At 33.4% G+C, this 20,314-nt stretch overlaps 1 protein-coding gene across 1 annotated transcript; it reads left to right on the top strand.

Annotated features, from left to right (window-relative positions):
- Window positions 1–4,891: 4,891 nt before the first annotated feature.
- Window positions 4,892–14,445, top strand: LOC120123558 (paired amphipathic helix protein Sin3-like 2). Its single transcript, XM_039142408.1, has 24 exons — window positions 4,892–5,155; window positions 5,256–5,331; window positions 5,852–6,064; window positions 6,160–6,337; window positions 6,422–6,520; window positions 6,607–6,780; window positions 6,871–7,144; window positions 7,305–7,441; window positions 7,557–7,632; window positions 7,717–7,746; window positions 7,906–8,090; window positions 8,180–8,334; window positions 8,993–9,120; window positions 9,214–9,468; window positions 10,092–10,715; window positions 10,853–10,938; window positions 11,628–12,251; window positions 12,342–12,442; window positions 12,526–12,664; window positions 12,743–12,895; window positions 13,019–13,182; window positions 13,823–13,934; window positions 14,049–14,205; window positions 14,300–14,445. Exons 2-23 carry the CDS (start codon window positions 5,258–5,260, stop codon window positions 14,172–14,174), a joined length of 4,107 nt encoding a protein of 1,368 aa, XP_038998339.1. The 5' UTR covers window positions 4,892–5,155; window positions 5,256–5,257; the 3' UTR covers window positions 14,175–14,205; window positions 14,300–14,445.
- Window positions 14,446–20,314: the final 5,869 nt, after the last annotated feature.

Genomic DNA, 20,314 nt, shown 5'->3' with positions numbered 1-20,314 from the left:
TTTATAGACTAGTTTAATATATTTATTTAATTACATTTCTTATAGATCCTATAAACTTCTCATATGGTTATATATATATATATATATATAATTCACATGTAACCATTTTATTAAGCACATAAACTTTCTCAATATAACTTATCTTATATGTTTGTATTATTACTTATTTCAATTCTCCTAATTGATATACTATTCCTCATATTATCTTATAGATCACTCTTATTTAGCTTATATCACTTCTCATTTAATCATTTAATTATATTGTACTAGTTTACATAACTGATTATATAAACATATACTTGTCTAGCTCATATTCCTATTATTTATAAACCTTTACACATGTTTACCTAACTCATGTCATTCCTCATGAACTCACTTTTTTATCTTATTCTCATATTATACTACAAGTAAATGTTTATCTTATAATTTGGTATCATCATGTATATTTATGCACCCTAATTTTCATACTTTTCTCATAAAGTTTTATAACATTTCTTGTATAATCTCTTATACCATATAATATAACTTATACTTGATTATCTTATGTTCACACACACACACACACACACATATATATATCGAATAATTCTTTAACTTATAGCCTATGTCACATGTTCCTTTTATTCTTTATGTCTTTGTCACATATCTTATTTCATATTCTTATATAATCATATAGATCATTTGTATTATTTCACATGATCAATTATCACACTAACATATATTTATACAAATCATGTAACATACATATACTCATGCATACATATAAATCATAACAAAAACATACTTCTATGTATGAATTCATGCATTTTACTATTATGAATAGACTTATCGTAAGTCTTATTTCTCATTGAACATCATATACTAAATAATGTGCACTCACCTGGCCTCACTAGTCAATACCGATCTCTTATCTGTTCTCGATGATTATTACTTGAAAACTTGTCCAAACATTACTCTCAATCGCTATCTACGCAATCATACATTTATACATTTCAATATTCCATTTGGCATACTCAAATCTTTCATTTCTTAAATTAAAAGAAAGATTATTTCCATTTTCCTTTATAAGTGTATCGGGTACACACTATAATGTATCGGTACATTCCTTAACGCGTGTATCGATACACTACCTATGTATCGATACACAAATTACTTTTGATTTTTTTGTTACAAGGGGTGTATCGATACACTTCCTATGTATCGATACACTTTGAATATTTTTCTACATTTTACTATTGATGTATCGGTACATATTTATGTTCCAAATTCATTTTTATCATTTTGAATTTCTTAGTTTAGCTGGTGACAAGTCAATTTTCACTTCAAAACTTATTTACTAATCCAATCTCAAGAATTCCTTTAAAAATTCTTTTCTTTCAATCTCACATAACTTAATCCTCTTTAAGTTTTAAGAAATCTTAAGCTTTCCTTAAGCTTTTCTATCACCCTAAGAATCAAAACCAACTTAAAAACGAAAGAATTAACCAACTTGAGACCAACTTACCTTAGCTATGGTGTCACGGTGGAGATGAGGAAGAAGATAACTCCATAGCTTTCTTTCTTTATTTCTTTTCTTCCTTATCCACGTGGTACTTCTCTTATAAGGGGAAAATAAAAATCTTTCTTTCCAAATGACCATTATACCCCTTACTCCATCAATTATTTACTAGACCATCCTACACAAAATATTGCCAATTAAGTCCCTGAACTTTTTAATCTTTTAAAATCACACTTTAAAGTTTCAAAAATTCTATTTAGTCAATAACCCTGATTTTGAGATATTACATATCAGAGCATTTCAAATTAAATGTATAATACATGCCAACAGTTTACAAAATTGACAAAAACCTACATTTAATTTGTCCTGATTTGATCTTCAAGTGGCATGATATCCTCAACCAATCAGTCTTCCGCTTTCTTCAAACCTACGCGTGAGGAAATCACACGCTAAGTCGATGACTTAGTGAGGCAATTATTAATAGTGTTAACATAATAAACGAAATCTTCATTGGTTTTTATCGAAACATTATATAAAACATTTCAACTTATTTTTCCAATCAGAAAGATATACTTATGTATATTATTCTCTTTATTTAACTTTGTTCGAAATGCCCAATATATAATACTGAGAACTCTGGGTATTTGAGTACATTGAGGTTGTGCACTAATGATGTCACCACAGCTCGTAATTTGCACCGAAGTGCCACATAATTGTCCCGAATGACCACTTAGGTTTATACCGAAGTGCCACATATTTGTCCCGAATGACCACATAATTGTCCCGGAGAACCACATAAGACTCTTGACATGTCAACTATACCTCTAATTCTCATACATATACCTTGGACTATTAATCACATAATTATTTTCAATTATTATTCGAAGTGTCTCTTATTCACAGAGTTACTTTCACATAGTCTTTTCACATTCCCTTGTTCAAAGTTCACATTTCCTTAATCATATAATCATAAAACATAGCTTATATAATATAAATTGAATAAAACATTGCAATATAACATAAAAGAAATTATAAAGTTTTCGATCGAAAACACTGAGGTTGGTTTATCACAAACCTTCCTCAATTCTGTTACAAAACCGAGAAGTTGCACTTACTTTTACCTCACTGAAGTCTTAAGCTAAATCCTTAACACTTTTGATTCAATACTTAATATGTCTAGCTGACCGAAAGTTGATTACGTTCAACCACTACACAAAACAAATCGAAAATCAATATCGTTCTTTGAATCGCTTATATCCAATCAGAATAACTTATGATGAAAGAAACACTAACTTTTCGTTCATGCCTAGGAGTATCGGTACTACCACTACAATATCGATACTTCCCTTCAGGGGTATCGATACCTCCTTAAGGTACCAATGTCATTATGAGGTTATGGATTTGTATCTTAAAAATGGTATCGAAACAATATTGTATAAATTTTAATTATATATATATATAATACAATTTACGTTAAAATTTGAGTTTTTTAAAAAAAATTTAAGTTGAGTTCTAATTTCTTATTTTGAATCTAAGTTGAACTTAACTATTTTAAATTCCTGCTTATCAGCTCAATAATAATTCGCATTATTCGTATTTTCATTATATTTTTTATTTATATAATATTTAAATTATTAAATATGCTTAAAATCTTCTCTCCTTTTCTCATTTAAATAACTACATTAAATATCATATTTATGACCAACGTCTCTATAACTTCCATGTAAAGCTCAACAATTTTTAATTCAAAGCTTACTTTTTTTTAATCTAGAATGCTTAAAGTGGTAGCATCTATTATAATAATTCTCAATTATTTGACAATGAACGTTCAAATATCATGTAGTCTCCGATGTCGAACTAGAAGTAAAGAGTAAGAAACATTGTCGGAGCTAGGTGATAGAATTTAGCGGGCCAACTTAAACTTTAAAAAATTCAGAAGTTTAAATTAAAATTTTCAAAACTTTTCAAGGGTTTAGTTTATATTTTTCAAAAAATTACAATCTACCTAAAACTTTTGAAATTTTGAGAGACTTGATGGGAATTTTTAAAATTATGGGAGAGAATTTAATTATGAAAATTCAAAAATTTTAAAATTTAAGCAATTAAGCTGAATTTTTAAAATTTTTAGGGCATTAAATTAATTTTAAAAAAACTAAAGAATCTAAATTATAATATTTTTCATTTTTATGTTCCGCTGGTAAGCAAACTGATTATTTTAAAGTAAAAATAAACCTAAATTTCAAAAATTAAATTAAATAGGATCCACAATTTATGCATGTGGGTCGATTACTTATTTTTTTATTAAAATATTTATAATTAAATAAAATAATTTACACCCTGAATCTTTAAAATTAATTTACAAAATTAGAAAGACTAGTTATTTTTTTAGCAGATAATCATTTATTTAAATAAAATAAAAATAATTTTATTAAACAGAAATTTAATCCGAATGACAAATTAAATTAAATTGAACTGAGATATTTGATGCAGTAGTTAAAAGTAGGGATACAAGTAAGGATTTATGTATGGGTATAACATTTTAAGAAGTATATTAAAAAATTAGGGTAATGAAATTATAAAATTTTAAGAGTATAAAATAAATTATAAAAAAATTCAGTTCATCCGTATACACCCAATGTAAAACTAATATTTTTATATATTTTTAGGACCACGAGATGAGAGAAATAAAAGGCTGAGATTAACAGTTGATATCCTTCCATTCAATGGTGCTAAAAAAGTATAAAATTTTTAATTTATAAAGGGTGCAAGTGGATATATATATATATATATATATATATATATATATATATAAGTTATAATCCGTTTACACTGTGTAAAACTAATAAGTTTTACATCAATTTATAGCCATTAAATTTAAATAAATAAATGACTTAGATTTAACTAAAATTTATAGTCCATAAATAAATATTTATATGACTCACGACAAACTAATTTTTTTCTTTGAGGGTTAGAGTTTAAGACTTAGGGTTTAAGATTTAAATTTTAGAGTTTGGGTTTTGAGTTTTAGAATTTATGCTTTAGGGTTAGGATTTAGGGTTTAAGATTTTGAATTTGAGATCGTTGGATAAGAAGAAACCAGAGGATAAGATAAATAGTAATAAAAGAAAAGATATTCACTAAAAATAAAATAAAGAATTAATCTCAACTATTAATTTTCCTCGATTCAAGTTACTAAAAAAAGGTAAAATTTTTAATCTTAACCTATATATACATACATACATACACAATTTAAGTAGCCACTCCTATTCAAAAAAAAAGTAGTGAATTAGATCAATTGAAAAATCATTGGACCTATACTTGAATTTGGCACTAAAAAAAGGCCCATTTAAGTAGGACACCATAAAAACAAACAAAGAACAACACACAGCACGATGAATAAGCCATCTCCTCTCGTGTGTGCATTTCTCCGGTTTTCAAAACACCATCTTTAATTCTTCTTCTTCCTTTCAGTTTTTCTCCTTTGGATTTTGACTCTCTTTTCATTTCTTTTAGCATCATGTCTCTTCGACACACTCTCTCTCTTACATGACCGAACCAAAAAGAGAAACATAACATTAGTAAACACGAAGGATCAGGGGACAAAAGGTTAAAGTGGTTTAGTTCCTTTTGTGTTTCCCTTGGTGTAAGATCTGCAGAGTAAGTTTCTTCAATCTAATCTCTCAAATGGGTTTATTTCTGTTTCTTCAAAGATGAATCTTTTGTCGAGATAATTCAATTTTTGTTTTCGGGTTTACAGGGATGAAGCGAGCAAGAGATGATACGTATCCTGGTTCTCAATTTAAACGTCCATTCAGTTCTTCTAAGGCTGAATCGTAAGCTTTTCTTCTTCTTCTTCTTTCCTCTGCTTTTATAATATATTTGCTTGCTCCCTCTGTTTAGGGTTTTCATGGAAGTTTGGCTGTTTTTGTTAACCTGGTTGTTTCTTTTTCTTTTGATTGTTGCTTAGTTATTGTTGTCAGCTTTGATGGTTATTCTTCTTTGATCAGAGTGACTGGGAATTTATTTTTTTGGATTTGCATGTGGGATTGTTTTGTTTATCGCTTCGAACCGATTGATTCGTTTACGGTTTCGGTTTTTTCCCATGTTTGGCTTGAGTCGTATTGGTGTTTCTTGTTGCTGGATCGTTGCATTAAGTAAGATTAAGATTTGACACTTGGTTCTTTAATAGTTGGTAAATTCACTTCCAAGTAAATGAGATTTGTGGTTCTTTTGAGAGGAATGATCTGTTGGAAGTAAATTAGGTTTAGCTCAATTTTTTCGGAGTTTCCTTATTCTTGTATTGTTCGAGTAGCTGTGGGTCTGAATTTTCTTTTATTATTTTTACCTATTAAGCTATGGACAAAACCAAATACCCGGTGGAAGTGGTGGTGCAGGAGGAGGGGAAGGTGGAGGTGGAGGCGGGGGAGGAGGAGCAGGAAGTATGTTGCAGAAACTGACTACAAACGATGCCTTAACGTATCTAAAGGAAGTCAAGGAGATGTTTCGGGATCAAAAAGAGAAGTATGACATGTTCCTTGAAGTCATGAAGGATTTCAAGGCTCAAAGGTATCCTGTTTTCGGATCTTGTGCTTTGTTATCGGAAAATAAATTGTGGGTTGTTTTAAACTACTAATGTTCGGTACATATTTTGTCTTATGCAGGACTGACACTGTCGGTGTCATTGCCCGAGTGAAAGAGTTATTCAAAGGGCATAACAACTTGATTTATGGATTTAATACATTCCTGCCGAGGGGCTATGGAATTACCCTTGATGAGGACGAGGCTCCGAAAAAGACAGTTGAATTTGACGAAGCAATCAGTTTTGTAAAGAAGATAAAGGTGGACTACTAAAACTATTGTTCCATAATCTTTCGCTTACCATTATCCATGTTTAACCGTCTAATTTCTCCGTTTCTGGTGCAGAAACGTTTCCAACATGATGAGCATGTCTATAAATCATTTCTTGATATATTGAATATGTACCGGAAGGAGCACAAGGACATAAATGAGGTTTATACCGAGGTAAAATAATCATTTGTAGCTACTGAATCCTAATCTCTTGAATACCCCTCCCCACCACGGAAAATTTGACATGTTCTTTGTTTCAGGTTGCTTCTCTTTTCGAAGACCATCCTGATCTTCTTGAGGAGTTCACAATATTTTTACCAGATTCATCAGCAGCACCTATGACACAACAAGTTCCATATGGTCGAACCTCAACTCAACGTTATAATGAGCGAAGCTCTGCTACACCCACCTTGCGCTACACACAAATGGATAAGGTAACTGCTCTCTCCCATTTTTTAATATTTATTTACTTGCTATATTTTGACATCTTTGCGATATGAAACAACAATTCTTTCTTTTTTCAGCAACGTCGGAGGGATAGAATTCTTACTTCCCATGCTGGTAGGGATCTCAGCGTTGACCGTCCTGAATTGGATGATGACAAAGCAATGATTAAAATGCAAAAAGAACCGAGAAAACACATGGAAAAGGATGATAGGGATCTGAGAATTCGTGATAACGATGATCCCGAGCATGAAAACAATAGGGACTTTAACTTGCAGCGTTTTCCCGACAAAAAGAGATCGGGAAGAAAGGTTGAAGGATTTTCTACTTACGAAGATAGGGATACTTCAAAAAGTGAGTCTCTCATCATGTAGGGTGACAATTTTGCTGTTCTTTTGCAATCTACCGTTAATAAAGTAGCCTTGTATAATGAGATTCGGTTTAATGCACATTTTCTCATTCTTCATGTATCAACCTTTTAAGATTTCTGTTTTTTTTCCTATTCCAACCTCAGGCATGTTCAACCAAGGTTTTATATTCTGCGAGAAAGTTAAGGAGAAGCTGTGCAGCTCAGACGAATACCAGGCATTCTTAAAATGCCTTAATATATATAGCAATGGAATAATCAAAAGAAACGATTTGCAAAATTTGGTATGTTTTACACCATCTATTGCAGTCATATTCGAATTTTTGAATCACTCAATTGCCTTTTTTGGTATGTTCTACTTTTTATGGTAGTTTAACTATATGTTGCATTGATTCCTAGGTGACTGATTTACTTGGCAAGTACCCAGATCTTATGACTGAGTTCAATCAGTTCTTGGAGCGTTGTGAGGATACTGGTAATGGCTTATGTATCATTTGAAGTTGTTTTATTCTGATTATTTATGTGACTGCTTCCAATCTAATTTAAATAACTCTTGCAGATGGGTTCCTTGCCGGTGTTATTAGTAAAAGTAAGCTTCCTTTTTCATTTGTTTTACATTTTTCTATTTTTTGTTGGCTGTTTTCTCGTTTATCGATGTACACACATGTACATAGTTTAGTCTTAAATGGTGCATATTATTTTCTTATTTATCCGTAATTGCAATGACGGCTTACTTCTTGTATTGCAGAATCACTTAGTGTTGACGGACATGAGTCCAGGCCATTAGAGGAAAAAGATAGAGAGCCAAAACGCGAAATCAAGGGAGCTAAGGAAAAGGAGAGATTTAAGGAGTACATGGGAAAATCAATACAAGAGCTTGACCTTTCTAACCGCCAAATTTGTACTCCAAGCTATCGGCTTCTACCAGATGATGTATAAACTTCTGAAATTCATTTATTTAATTTTTTGGCATGCAAGATTTGGAACTGGTTATAACAGTCTTTGGCATTTCTCCCTGACAGTACCCAATACCTGTAGCAAGTCAGAGATCTGAGCTTGGCACACGAGTGCTAAATGATTATTGGGTATCCGTCACTTCAGGAAGTGAGGATTATTCTTTTAAGCACATGCGCCGAAATCAGTATGAAGAGAGCTTGTTCATATGTGAGGATGATAGGTAAAATTTCCTGACCTTCCTCGATTTATCCAAGTATTATGTATGCAATCATCTTAGCGATTAGTTTTCTCGTTTCGTAATTTTTATTAGAATAGTGTTCCCATTAATTTTGGTATGCGAAGGTGATAATGAGTTTCCGGAAGAAAAAATGATGTGCATTGGTTAATTATTCTGTTTATGTAAGCCATTTGGAATTTTAGGGTTATACTATTGGACAGGTCCCTGTCCTATGGGCTTATGAGCACCTTACTCCTACTATCAAAGTAATCAATTTAGTCTTCGTACGTTCAATTTTGAAGCAAATAGGTAAAATTATAAACTGTGATAAGGTTGAATTTTAAAAAATATTGACTTTTGTTCCGAAAAAATGAGCAATTTCGTCATTGTTATGTTTTAGAAATACTGAATTTCATTTTTTTACGTTACTTTGAAATGTGATAGGCCAGCCAGCTTTCTCTAATGTCCAAATTTAATGCCATTTAAAGCTTTGCCTCGTTGCTTCAAAATTAAATGTGCATTTAGTAAATTGCTCATTTTTATAGTAGGGAGACTAATTTGTTCTTTGGCCTTTAGTACAGGGAATTTCAAGGTATTTTAACCAAGTTCTACATATTATCTCCTTTGAAGAAATGACAGAGTTCTTTTTCAATGGTCTTAGGTTTGAACTGGATATGTTGTTAGAATCAGTGAGCTCGACAGCCAAGCGTGCGGAGGACTTGCTGAACAGCATTAATGAAAATAAAATCAATATGGATTCTCCGTTCCGCGCGGAAGAACACTTCACTGGTATGTGTTCATCTCAAGATTCTGAAATTATATGGTCTTTGTACGAACATTTTTCGCCTTAGCTTTGTACCTCTTGTGCATCACTTACTGCAGTTCTGAATTTGAGGTGCATCGAGCGGCTGTACGGTGACCATGGTCTTGATGTAATGGAAATATTACGTAAAAATCCTGCTCTTGCATTACCCGTAATATTAATTCGCCTGAAGCAGAAGCAAGAAGAATGGACAAAGTGCCGTCTAGACTTCAACAAGGTTTGGGCTGAAATTTATTCAAAAAACCATTACAAATCACTTGATCATCGCAGCTTCTATTTCAAGCAGCAGGATTCAAAGAACTTGAGTGTGAAATGTAAGTGGAATCGAATTAAAAGAATGATCGATTTTTTAACATTTTCTAATTGGTCCTATTCATGGGCTGGTCTGGACTAGGTTTTGACAGGTTATTAAAAAGCTTTTTATGACCAGGTTCGGTCCGCCCGAAAACATGGGCACAAGCTTTTGACCAAACCTTGCCAATAATTTTGAAGGCATATTTATGAAAAACTTGATTAACAGGTTCTGTTAAGTCGAGTCATCTAATTTTCCCTTGTAGGTAGATCTCTATTGATACCAACACCCGCACACATCTCGTATTTTGATAATAGATTTACGTTGGGTTTTAGGATTTCGTTCGAGTTTAAACTTTAGGTTAAATTTTTTTACATATAAATAAAAAATACAAATATCAAGTATATTCATACTTGAGCCTGGCCAGGCCAGGTTCAGGTTTGAAGTTCTTTTCCCAAGGGTGGCATTTAGAGAATGGGGTTTCTTGCCCTAACCCGTTTACAAACCTATTTTTTCGGTTCATTCCCTCCCAAATACCAGACTCGGCCCTTGGACAGGCCTAGTTCTAATATATGGTGTAATTAACTGTTGACTGTAGTCTTATGACTTTATTTAGCCTGATTGATCTTTCATTTCTTATTGTAGCTTTACTGGCTGAAATCAAGGAGTTGAAAGAGAAGAACCAGAAAGAAGACAATGTTCTTATGGCTAGCGTTGCTGGTCACCGACAACCCGTTTCTCCACACCTTGAATACGAATATTCGGATGTCAACATTCACGAGGACCTGTATAAACTTATCGAATATTCATGTGAAGAGGGGTGTTCAACAAAAGAACAGTTAAATCGAGTCATGAGGCTCTGGACCACTTTCCTGGAGCCCATGTTGGGTGTTCCTCCTCGACAAAGTGGCAGAGAGGGTACTGATGGTGCCGGCAAAGCTCAGAATCCTGCATTAAACTGCACTGCCTCTAGCATTGCTGAATGTGATGGAAGTCCTGGAGCTGATGCTACTGTAAATTCCGGGCAAACAAAGGCTGCCGGTGATGGAGACAAGATGAGTTCACCAGAACTAACTGTTTCTTGCAGGAGTGGTTTGGCAAATGGGGAAACTTTAGTTAGAGAACACTCGGATCGTGTCACTAGAGAGGATTCAAAGCTAGAGAAAGAAATCAAATTTACAACTGATAAAAACTGTGGAATTCACATGCATGCAAATGGAATGGAAGCAGAAAACAATCACAGCAGAACCAATTTTGATGGGGCATCGGGTGCGTATGTTGGGGAAGTTACATGACCATCATTTCTGTGGTTTCGTTCATTGATCTTGTTTTCCCTATAACTTTTATTCTTGTTATTCCTCCTTTTTGGGATCTTGTTGCTATACTGAGATTAGTTGAATTTCAAGGGAAAGGCGCGGCTGATTATAGACCTACTAGTAGTGTTGGTGGCGAGGCCCGGGAAGCTAATGCTGACCCTGTACGTTATTCGGAGGTATGAATTAATGCATATCTACTACTGTATTCTACTTAGCATTGCTGAAGTTGATATTACTATATGTTTTTGTCAAAATATAGCAATATTACCATCTTTTGCCTATGTTGCTCCAACTCTTTATTTTGATTTATGTATTTGTGTATGGCACTCGTGTTCAATACATTTTCGACATGGATGTGGGGTATGACCCTCCAAGGATCCTCCAAATACATGAAAATATTTGAAAAAAATGGGTAGATTCCCATTTGGACACATTCGTATCCAATGCTTACACCTAAGTGGGTTGCAGAACTTTGGTAAAACTGAGTCATTGATTCAATTTGTTTAGTTCATTTTAGTTCGGTGTTAGTTTTAGTCGGTTAAAGATTCGGTTTATATATAATAGTTAATTATCTGACCAAATATACCAACTTAATATAAAATATATTTTGAAAATATATTTATATTTTTGTAGATATATGTCCTATCAAAAAAAAATATTTTTATAGATATAGAGAAAAAATGTTGTAATTTTAAATATTCGAAAAAAATGGCAGATTGTCTCATTTATTTCAGTTAATTTGGTTGTTCGACCAAACCAAACGACTTAAGTCAAATTGGGTATTTTGTTATTTTCGGAAGTCAGTTTGGTTTTTTCTTTAGTTTTCAGTCATAATAAATTTATTTAATTTTGCTTGGTAATTCAGGCTGTTGGTGTAGCTAAACATGCTTTGTTAGTAAATGGAGTACCTACGGATGACTCTAATGCCAGTAAATGTCACGAAGAATCCGCTGGTCCCTTCAGAATCGAAAAAGAAGAAGGTGAATTATCACCTACCGGTGTTTCTGAGGAAGATAATTTTGTTGCTTACGGTGATACTTGTCCAAAGGTTGTGCCAAAGGCACAACATGGTGTTCAAAGTAGACAGCACCAGTCTGGAAACGGGAAAGACTCGCATCATTATGTGGATGCTGGTGGAGAACATGACGCGGATGCTGATGATGGGGATAGTGAAAATGCCTCAGAGGCTGGCGATAATGCATCGGGCAGTGAGTCTGCGGCCGACGAATGCTCTCGTGAAGAGCATGAAGAGGAGGAAGAGGTCGAACATGATGAAGTTGATGGTAAGGCCGAGAGTGAAGGCGAAGCTGAAGGGATGACTGATATGCATCTGGGAGGAGATGGCACGTCCTTGTTTTCAGAACATTTCCTGTTTACGGCGAAGCCTCTTTCAAAGCATGCACAGGCAGTTTTACCCAAAGACGATCGAAACATTTATTGGACTTTTTATGCAAATGACGATTTCTACGTTCTTTTCAGACTTCATCAAGTACGTAAGGTTTCGTAAGCTTTTTAGTTATTTCTTCATTTTCCGCACTACATGTTAATAAGTATTCTTCAATCTTTGATCTTCTTTTAGATCCTGTATGAAAGAATACTGTCGGCAAAAACAAATACAGGAGCTGCTGAAATAAAGAGGAAACATCCAAAAGACACTAGTTCTTCGGATTTATATGCCAGGTGGATTAAAATATCGATTTAACTGCTGAATTCGAAGGGTCTACTGCTTTCTAATTCGGAGATTTCTTCTCTCTGCTACATAGGTTTATGAGCGCACTTTACAGTCTGCTTGATGGATCAACCGATAATTCGAAGTTCGAGGATGAATGCCGGGCTGTAATAGGAAACCAGTCATACGTGTTATTCACATTGGACAAGTTGATATATAAATTGGTTAAGCAGGTTAGCTTCTTCAATGATCATTCATTATTTCTTCCTTGTTTTTCGTTCAACTGTTTTGACATCTAATTTCCATTACAGCTTCAAGCTGTTGCAGCAGATGAGATGGATAATAAGCTTCTTCAATTGTTTGACTATGAGAAGTCCCGAAAATATTGGAAGACGATGGATTCAGTGTATTATGAGAATGCACGTGTCCTCCTTCACGAGGAGAATATATATCGATTGAAATATGTTAGTTTTACATGTCCCTCTATAACACTCTTTTTGGGGAATAAGAAATGAACTGAATTAGGAACATGAATGCCCTACATATGTCAACGCATAATTCTTTACGTCGATCCAAATTTTTTGCAGTCATCTTCGCCATCTCGTTTGTCTATTCAGCTGATGGACAACGTCATTGAAAAGCCTGAAGCATTTGCCGTTTCCATGGAACCTAATTTTTCAGCCGTTTTGCACGATGACTTTCTGTCCGTCTATCCCAGCAAGAAGGAGCCACATGGCCTTACACTCGAGAGGTAATAATAGATAGCATTAGGATTAAACCGAGTCGTGGTTTCGTGATTAATATTTCTGGTGGTAAAAGTACAATGTAGCATTTTTGATGCTGTAGGTTCTGCCAGCCTCTGATTTGTTATTATAGACAAGTATAGCAAAGAAAAGAGTTGCAATACGTTGTTAGATAACTTGTGCTTATGTTACCCGATTCAGTTGTGTGTTGGATATGAGTCTTCGTTTCCAACACTGGATGTCGAATTTTTTTCCGAAGTTTTTGCATGCAATTGGAAGATCCTCTGAAGCATCATATATATCCCCCATATCCTTTTCCAGTTATAGGTGTCGGACATGAGTGCTTCAAGAAAAAATTAAGTGCTGTTGAAATATAGACATTCTAATAGGCTTTTCTCTACTGATATTTTCAGAAACAAGAAATGCAAATCCCAGTTACTCGAACTTGGATGCAAGTGTCGGATATGAATGTGTCCGATGCGGGTATATTGAACTTTTATTAGTCTTCTCATGTAATAGTGGGATACTCAAAAAGGATCGTATCCCCATATCCTTATATAAGTGTTAGACACAAGTACATAAAGAAAAACGAATTTTCGGAACAACATAGACTAGTGCTGATCGGCGTCTCTTTATTGATATTTGCAGAAACAAGAGGAAGTATGCAGGTTTAGATGAATTTGCTGCTACTTGCTTGGCCATGGAAGGTGTTGAACTGGTTAATGGTTTAGAGAACAAGATAGCTTGCAACTCCTACAGGGTATTGTGCTTTTTTTATCTTTCATTCTGTTTTTCTTCGGATTATTTGACTAAGAAATCGCTTATACACTTGATATTTAACTTGATTTTTCTTACAATCATAATCCGTCGGCAGATTTCTTACGTGTTGGACACCGAAGACTTCTTTTATCGTAGAAGAAATTCATCACAACACAGACCTTCATACAATAGCCGGGCTAGAATACAGCGGTTCCATAGATTTTTATCGTCTTCGCAATAATTTAGTGTTCTTCCCTAGACCGGCACGAAAGGTGAATACAACATGGCAATCTTTGTATCGTCATAACCCTCTTCTTATCCCGAGAGTTTTCGGAGATGGCTTAAACCTTCATGAGTTTCTTGCAGAACACCAGACCTCGAACGGCGTTCGTGTAGAGGTTCGTATTCGATGCCCGGATCGAAGAAAAGAAGCAATGTTAAGAAATGCAGCACATATTTGCAAGTTCATATGAGCAGGATGTGACCAATTATCCTGCAGATAAGGTGTAAAGGAGAAGAAAGGGTATTATTTGTCCACAAACAGAGCTTTCTCACAGCTTCTACAAATTTGGTTATCTTAGTAAATAGTGAATGCTTCCTATCTAATGTTGAGATCATAATATTTGATTCTCATGAATTTAGTTTTTCTTAAGTGAAACAATGTGGGTTTTTTGCTACATTTCAAAGCATCCTTGTACTTATTAGATGCAAGTTTGAATCAATTTTAGTTTTTTTTTTTTACATTTTTTTAAATTTAAAATTTTCAAGATAAAAATGTCTAAATTATAAAGATTTAGAATGATCAAAATTATGTGTAAAATATAAATATAGTTTCTGTTTTTCAATTTGATTATAGGGTAAATTATGTGTTTAGTACTTAAACTACCAGTTTTGATTCGTTTTGGTACTTAAATTTTTAATTTTTTCAAAATCAAATTTAATGTTTAGTTTTTGTTTCGTTTTAGTATCTTACTCTCTTATTTTGGTATTAAAGTGTAAAAATTTTAATTTAACTAAATATTCCAAATAGAGTAACAACTTGAATGCAAGAAGGTTTACGACCTCTAATAAATGACACAAGACGTACTCTGCTGTTGCTCTGAGAAAGTCTAGAAAATCAATTGTGCGATAATCTCTGCAACGCTCCTCTTAAGAATCTGCGTAGGGAAACAAATTCTGAACTTGAGCTCACAAACTTAGTGTTACACTAATAATTAAACTATACCACATGCATTCACTACATGATCATATTAGCAAGCAAAGACAGAAGCATAAAAGTAAGCTAAACACACATTCTGAGGTAGGCATCATGGTGTGGTCGGAGGGTTTATTGCATCTCGAGACGCATACCCTCTAACCTACTTAGACTGAGTCATGCTCGGATATTCTAAACATGCAAGACGATCGTCATACTGCTAAAGTAATTCTAGTGTCCTGATTGTTTCCCGATTGTCACATAATGACTAGTTTTATGTCATCCTAATTTATATCGTTTCTAGTTGTAATTGTATTTATTACTTATTTTCACTTGTAGTTTTATTATAGAAGTTATAGTGTTATTAGACCCCTTTCCGAACTCCTTGATTAAATTGAGTTCTTTAACCAATCCAAGACGAGGGTATTGATGCTAAGCTCTTTAGTATCGATACTAATTGACAAGTATTGATAGTTCCCTTAGTATCATTACTAAAACTAATTTCTAAAATTTGGGAATGCTTGACGGTATCGATGCACTCTTACTTGGAGTATCGATACTTTTGTACTGGGGTATCAATATCATCATGAGTATCAATACCAATAGTGGTTACTGGAATTTGAAGGAACTTGTCAGTATCGATACCCCTATTGGGAGAATCGGTACTGTAGTACTAGGGTATCGATACCGAAATGAGCTATTGGAATTCAAAATCTAAAAATGGTACCGATACCCCACCCTTAAGTACCAATATCTAACGAATAGTATCGATATCCAACGAACAAGTATCAATACTCTCATCCAAAAGCTCATTGTTAAGGTTATCTAAAGGAAAATAACGGTACTGTTCATCCAGTATCGATACCCAAGCCCAAAAATACTCTGTTTGAGCACGAAAATGACACCTAACTCTACCCATTTGCCCCTCTAAGGCCTTAAATGTTATTTAAATCTTATGATACATTAAAGGGGTCATTATAGGTTATTTTTCATGCTGAATAACGTCATAAATTGAATCTACCATGAACATGCTCATATGTTTCATGAAATCATACAAGTTAACTACGAGCATTCTGTGATTTACAGGTCATAGATGTAACACCCCGAATCTCGAGTTAGTCGTTCGGGTCAACTCGAGACCCAAAGTTGAGCCTGAAGGACCTTATAAAATAGCTAAACCAATTTTATGTCAGTGGGCTTGTGTTGGGCTCAAAAGATTTGGCTAATAGGTGATTAGTGTTTTTATGTAAGAGAAAGTAAAGGGACTAATAGTGCAATTTTTCCTTTATTATTTTAAAGATGAAAACCCTTCCCTTTTTATATCATGGTTACGTGAACCACCCCATCATTTTCTCACCAAACACTCTTCTCTTCTTCTTCTTCCTTTCTTAAGTGCAAAGTTTTAAGGATTCAAGCTTATTTTGTTGTAGCCAAGGTAAGAATGTTTCTCTCCATCCTTCAAGCTTTGTTTTAAGCTCCATTTTGTAAATTTTAGAATTAGTTTTCAAAATGGGTTTTTTCTTGAAGGTAGGGTGAATCCAAGTTGATTCGAGAGGTGTTTTAGCAGCCAAAGCAGTAAGGTAACACACTTATAGCTTTCTCATACCAAGTGTAGATCATGGAAAGTTTAGATGTGTTAGAAAGTTAAGTTTAAAGCATGTTTGGCAATTTCCATGGTAGATTATTCATTTAATGTTATAAGCATGGTATAAAGTCTTATTTATGCTCCTTGTATTCACATCAAACTTTAAGCATGGTTGGGGACCTCACTAAGGTCTTTGGGATTGAAAAATAGAGCTTTTAGTACTTGTTTTATGACTTCTGCAGGTAGAGGATCGATATTTGTTCTTCGTTTTGGGCAAATTTGTGAGTTTATGGGAAAGAGTATCAGAACTTTGGGTCTGTAACACCCCCCAACCCGTATCCGACCCGGATACGAGTCCGAAGTGTCACATTGACTTTTAAAACCTTGACTCTCAAGAAAAATCCCGGGAAATTTAAAACTTTATTTAAAAATAAAATACAGACTTTATCAGAGTGCTCAGACTTAATGATTTATTACATGCCAACACTTTATACATAACCAAAAACATACTTTGTCAAATATTTCTGATCTGATCTTTTGGTAAGGAAAACTGACCTGTCTTGCTCCGCATCACTCCTTACTCTTCTCGAAACCTACGTGTGAAACAATCACACGCTAAGTCGAAGACTTAGTGAGGCATAACAACTTATAATGCACTTTAAAACATATATATTGATACATGCATGTTCTGTTCTATCATGTTATAGCAATTCCAGGCATTTTTCATATCGTATAGAATCATATCAGATTAATCGCAGTAAATTCATACATACACATAATTCATCATTCACATGTTATCATATAATCACATACTTTTTCAATCAAACACTATACACACAACATCATATAATTTCTATAGCATTCATCATATCACTAACTTATATTTGTTCATATCTCTGGATTAACCCATGTATATATGTGAGAACTATCGATATGTGAGTCTATAGAGGTTGTGCACTATGCTGTCACCACAGCTCGTATAAATGCACCGAAGTGCCCGTAGAATTGCACCGTAGTGCCCGTAGAATTGCACCGTAGTGCCCGTAGAATGATGTCCCTAAGGACCACGTAGAATTCCTTAAGAATCATATACATATACTATGGATCAAGTATGTGTCTTTCAAGACTTCACACAGGTTCCAAAGGATATACATATGTCCTAAAGAACCGAATAAACCCTCGACTCTTGGCATGCCAACTATACCCCTAGCTCTCATGACACATAACATGGGCGTTATCATTTATTTCATTTCAAATATACACATACACTTGTAATTCACTTTCACATATCACGTATCACATAGTTTCTTTTCATATGATCACATAGTCACGTAGTTCATTTACCCGTAGATCATTTCCATATAATTTATATGTCACATATGTCATGTTTTCATATAATTTCTATCATTTCTCACCCAATCACCTTTATTCATATAAACATACTTATCATATCTTGTTCGCATAAGATCATATACTTCATATAATATATCGAAACACCTAGAACACTTTTCCGTAGCTTATAGTCATAAGTTTTGTCTCGTAACATATACTTGTTTTCACATATATATATTTCCTATCAATTCTTATACCATAATTCCTTTAACATACATAACATATCATGTAACATTATAATAGAAATACTTATAAGTCATATCACTTAAAGCACATATATTTATTGTCACATTGCTTATATCTTAATCGTATGCCTTCTATTAAACATCTATATATATATTCACATGTTCAGGTAATTCACCATTTCATCACATAATTGGGTATTCATATAACTCATTTCATTTCATTTCATATCTATATATATATATATATATATATATATATATATATATATATATATATATATATATATATATATATATATATATCCTCAAGATTATCCTAATATAAATCATATAGCACTCTTATATTTCGTATTATCTAGGGCAGACTTATAACATATTTCACTTCTATTATTTCTATATATAATCTAATCTGTTACTTAATTCAATTTCATATTGCTCTTATAATCTTCTCCTATAACTTCACAAATTTCCATCATTCAACCCATGTGTTATAGTTTTATTTGAACCTATGAATCTTTCCCATCTAGCTTATCTTATACGTTCATCTTATCATTTATGTTCAAATCCCCTAGTTGGTGTACTATTTTCACTTCCTCCTATAGATCAATATTATCCATTTTATTTCACTTATCATGTAAAAATATAATTATATTTTACTATGATCACATAGTTTATATCTCATACTTTGCTTTCTCATGTTCACCTATATCATGTCATATGGCTTATATCTTTCTCATGCAGTCACATAGTTCAGTTTCACATATGTATATATATATATATACCTTATATAGCACATACTTCTCATAACATTACATTCAAAAGCATGTCAACACATATATTCATGCCTGCATACAATTCATGTCGTTCATATACGTATAATCATATATTCATGCATTCTAACATAGGAAATAGACTTGTCGCAAGTCTTGTTTCCATTTAGCACCATCAACTGACTAATATGCACTCACCTGGCCTCACTAGCCAATTCCAATCTCTTATCTTTCCCTTGATCGATCTTACTTGCCAAACGTTCCGGAATTTCTTTATGCGTAGAATCTACATAAATGTACATTTCGTGACAATCATTAGATACCTACACCTTGTAATTGGATACTAGCAACTTAAACGAACTTATTAAACCCATATTCCCAATTTTCCTTTAGGGGGAATCGGTTCCCCCCCATGGGGGTATCGGTTCCCCTATGACATACTGGAAATTCATATTCGCTTGAAGGGGTATCGGTTCCCCTTGAATGGGTACCGATTCCCCTTACCCAGAAATCATATTTTTAACCCGAAATTACTTCATTTTCACTCTAACACTTCATATATCATCTCCTTTAATATTCCTAACTTTCATACACATACTTAAACTCATTTCTACTCCATAATCACTTCTTTAAACTCAAAATTCTATCTTCCATATAAGATTCAAAAAGCATACCAAATTTTCAATGTGTTCAAAATCAAATTCTATCACTCCAAATCTCTTAATTTAACTATTGACAAGTCAAATTTAACTTCAAATTCTACTTGTCAATTCCTTTCCAAAATTTCATATAAAAACTCCATATCTTTAATCTCTCTTAATCCCTCCATCCTTTGTTTTTAAGATGATTTAAGCTTTCCTTAAGCTTAGTTATCATCTACTAATCAAAACTCAACCTTAAAATCAACAACTCATTTACAAACAAAGAAAACTTACCTTTGCTTGGGCTCTTCACGTTGAAGAAGAAAGAAGAGTCAAGAGTTATCTGGAAACTCTTATTTCTTTCACATGGATATTATAATACCCAATATCTATTATTTAATTATTACCTTTGCTCAATGACCCTTTTACCCTTAATTTCCTTTAATAATTACTAAATAACCTTCAATATATATATTCAAATAATCATTGAATTATTTCATTCCTCTACTTTAGTCATCAAATTCTGAAACTTTACAATTTGATCACTAACCCGGTATTGAGGATGTTACAGGGTCATAGTTTCAAAACTCCCAGAAAGTTTTGAAACTGGCAG

This window comes from Hibiscus syriacus, unplaced genomic scaffold (genome assembly GCF_006381635.1).
Source record: "Hibiscus syriacus cultivar Baekdansim isolate YM2019G1 unplaced genomic scaffold, ASM638163v2 tig00110402_pilon, whole genome shotgun sequence".
In the NCBI taxonomy this organism is placed as follows: Eukaryota; Viridiplantae; Streptophyta; class Magnoliopsida; order Malvales; family Malvaceae; genus Hibiscus; species Hibiscus syriacus.
The sequence above is the reverse complement of the archived record's forward strand: the minus strand, read 5'-3'. Positions and strand labels throughout refer to the sequence as shown.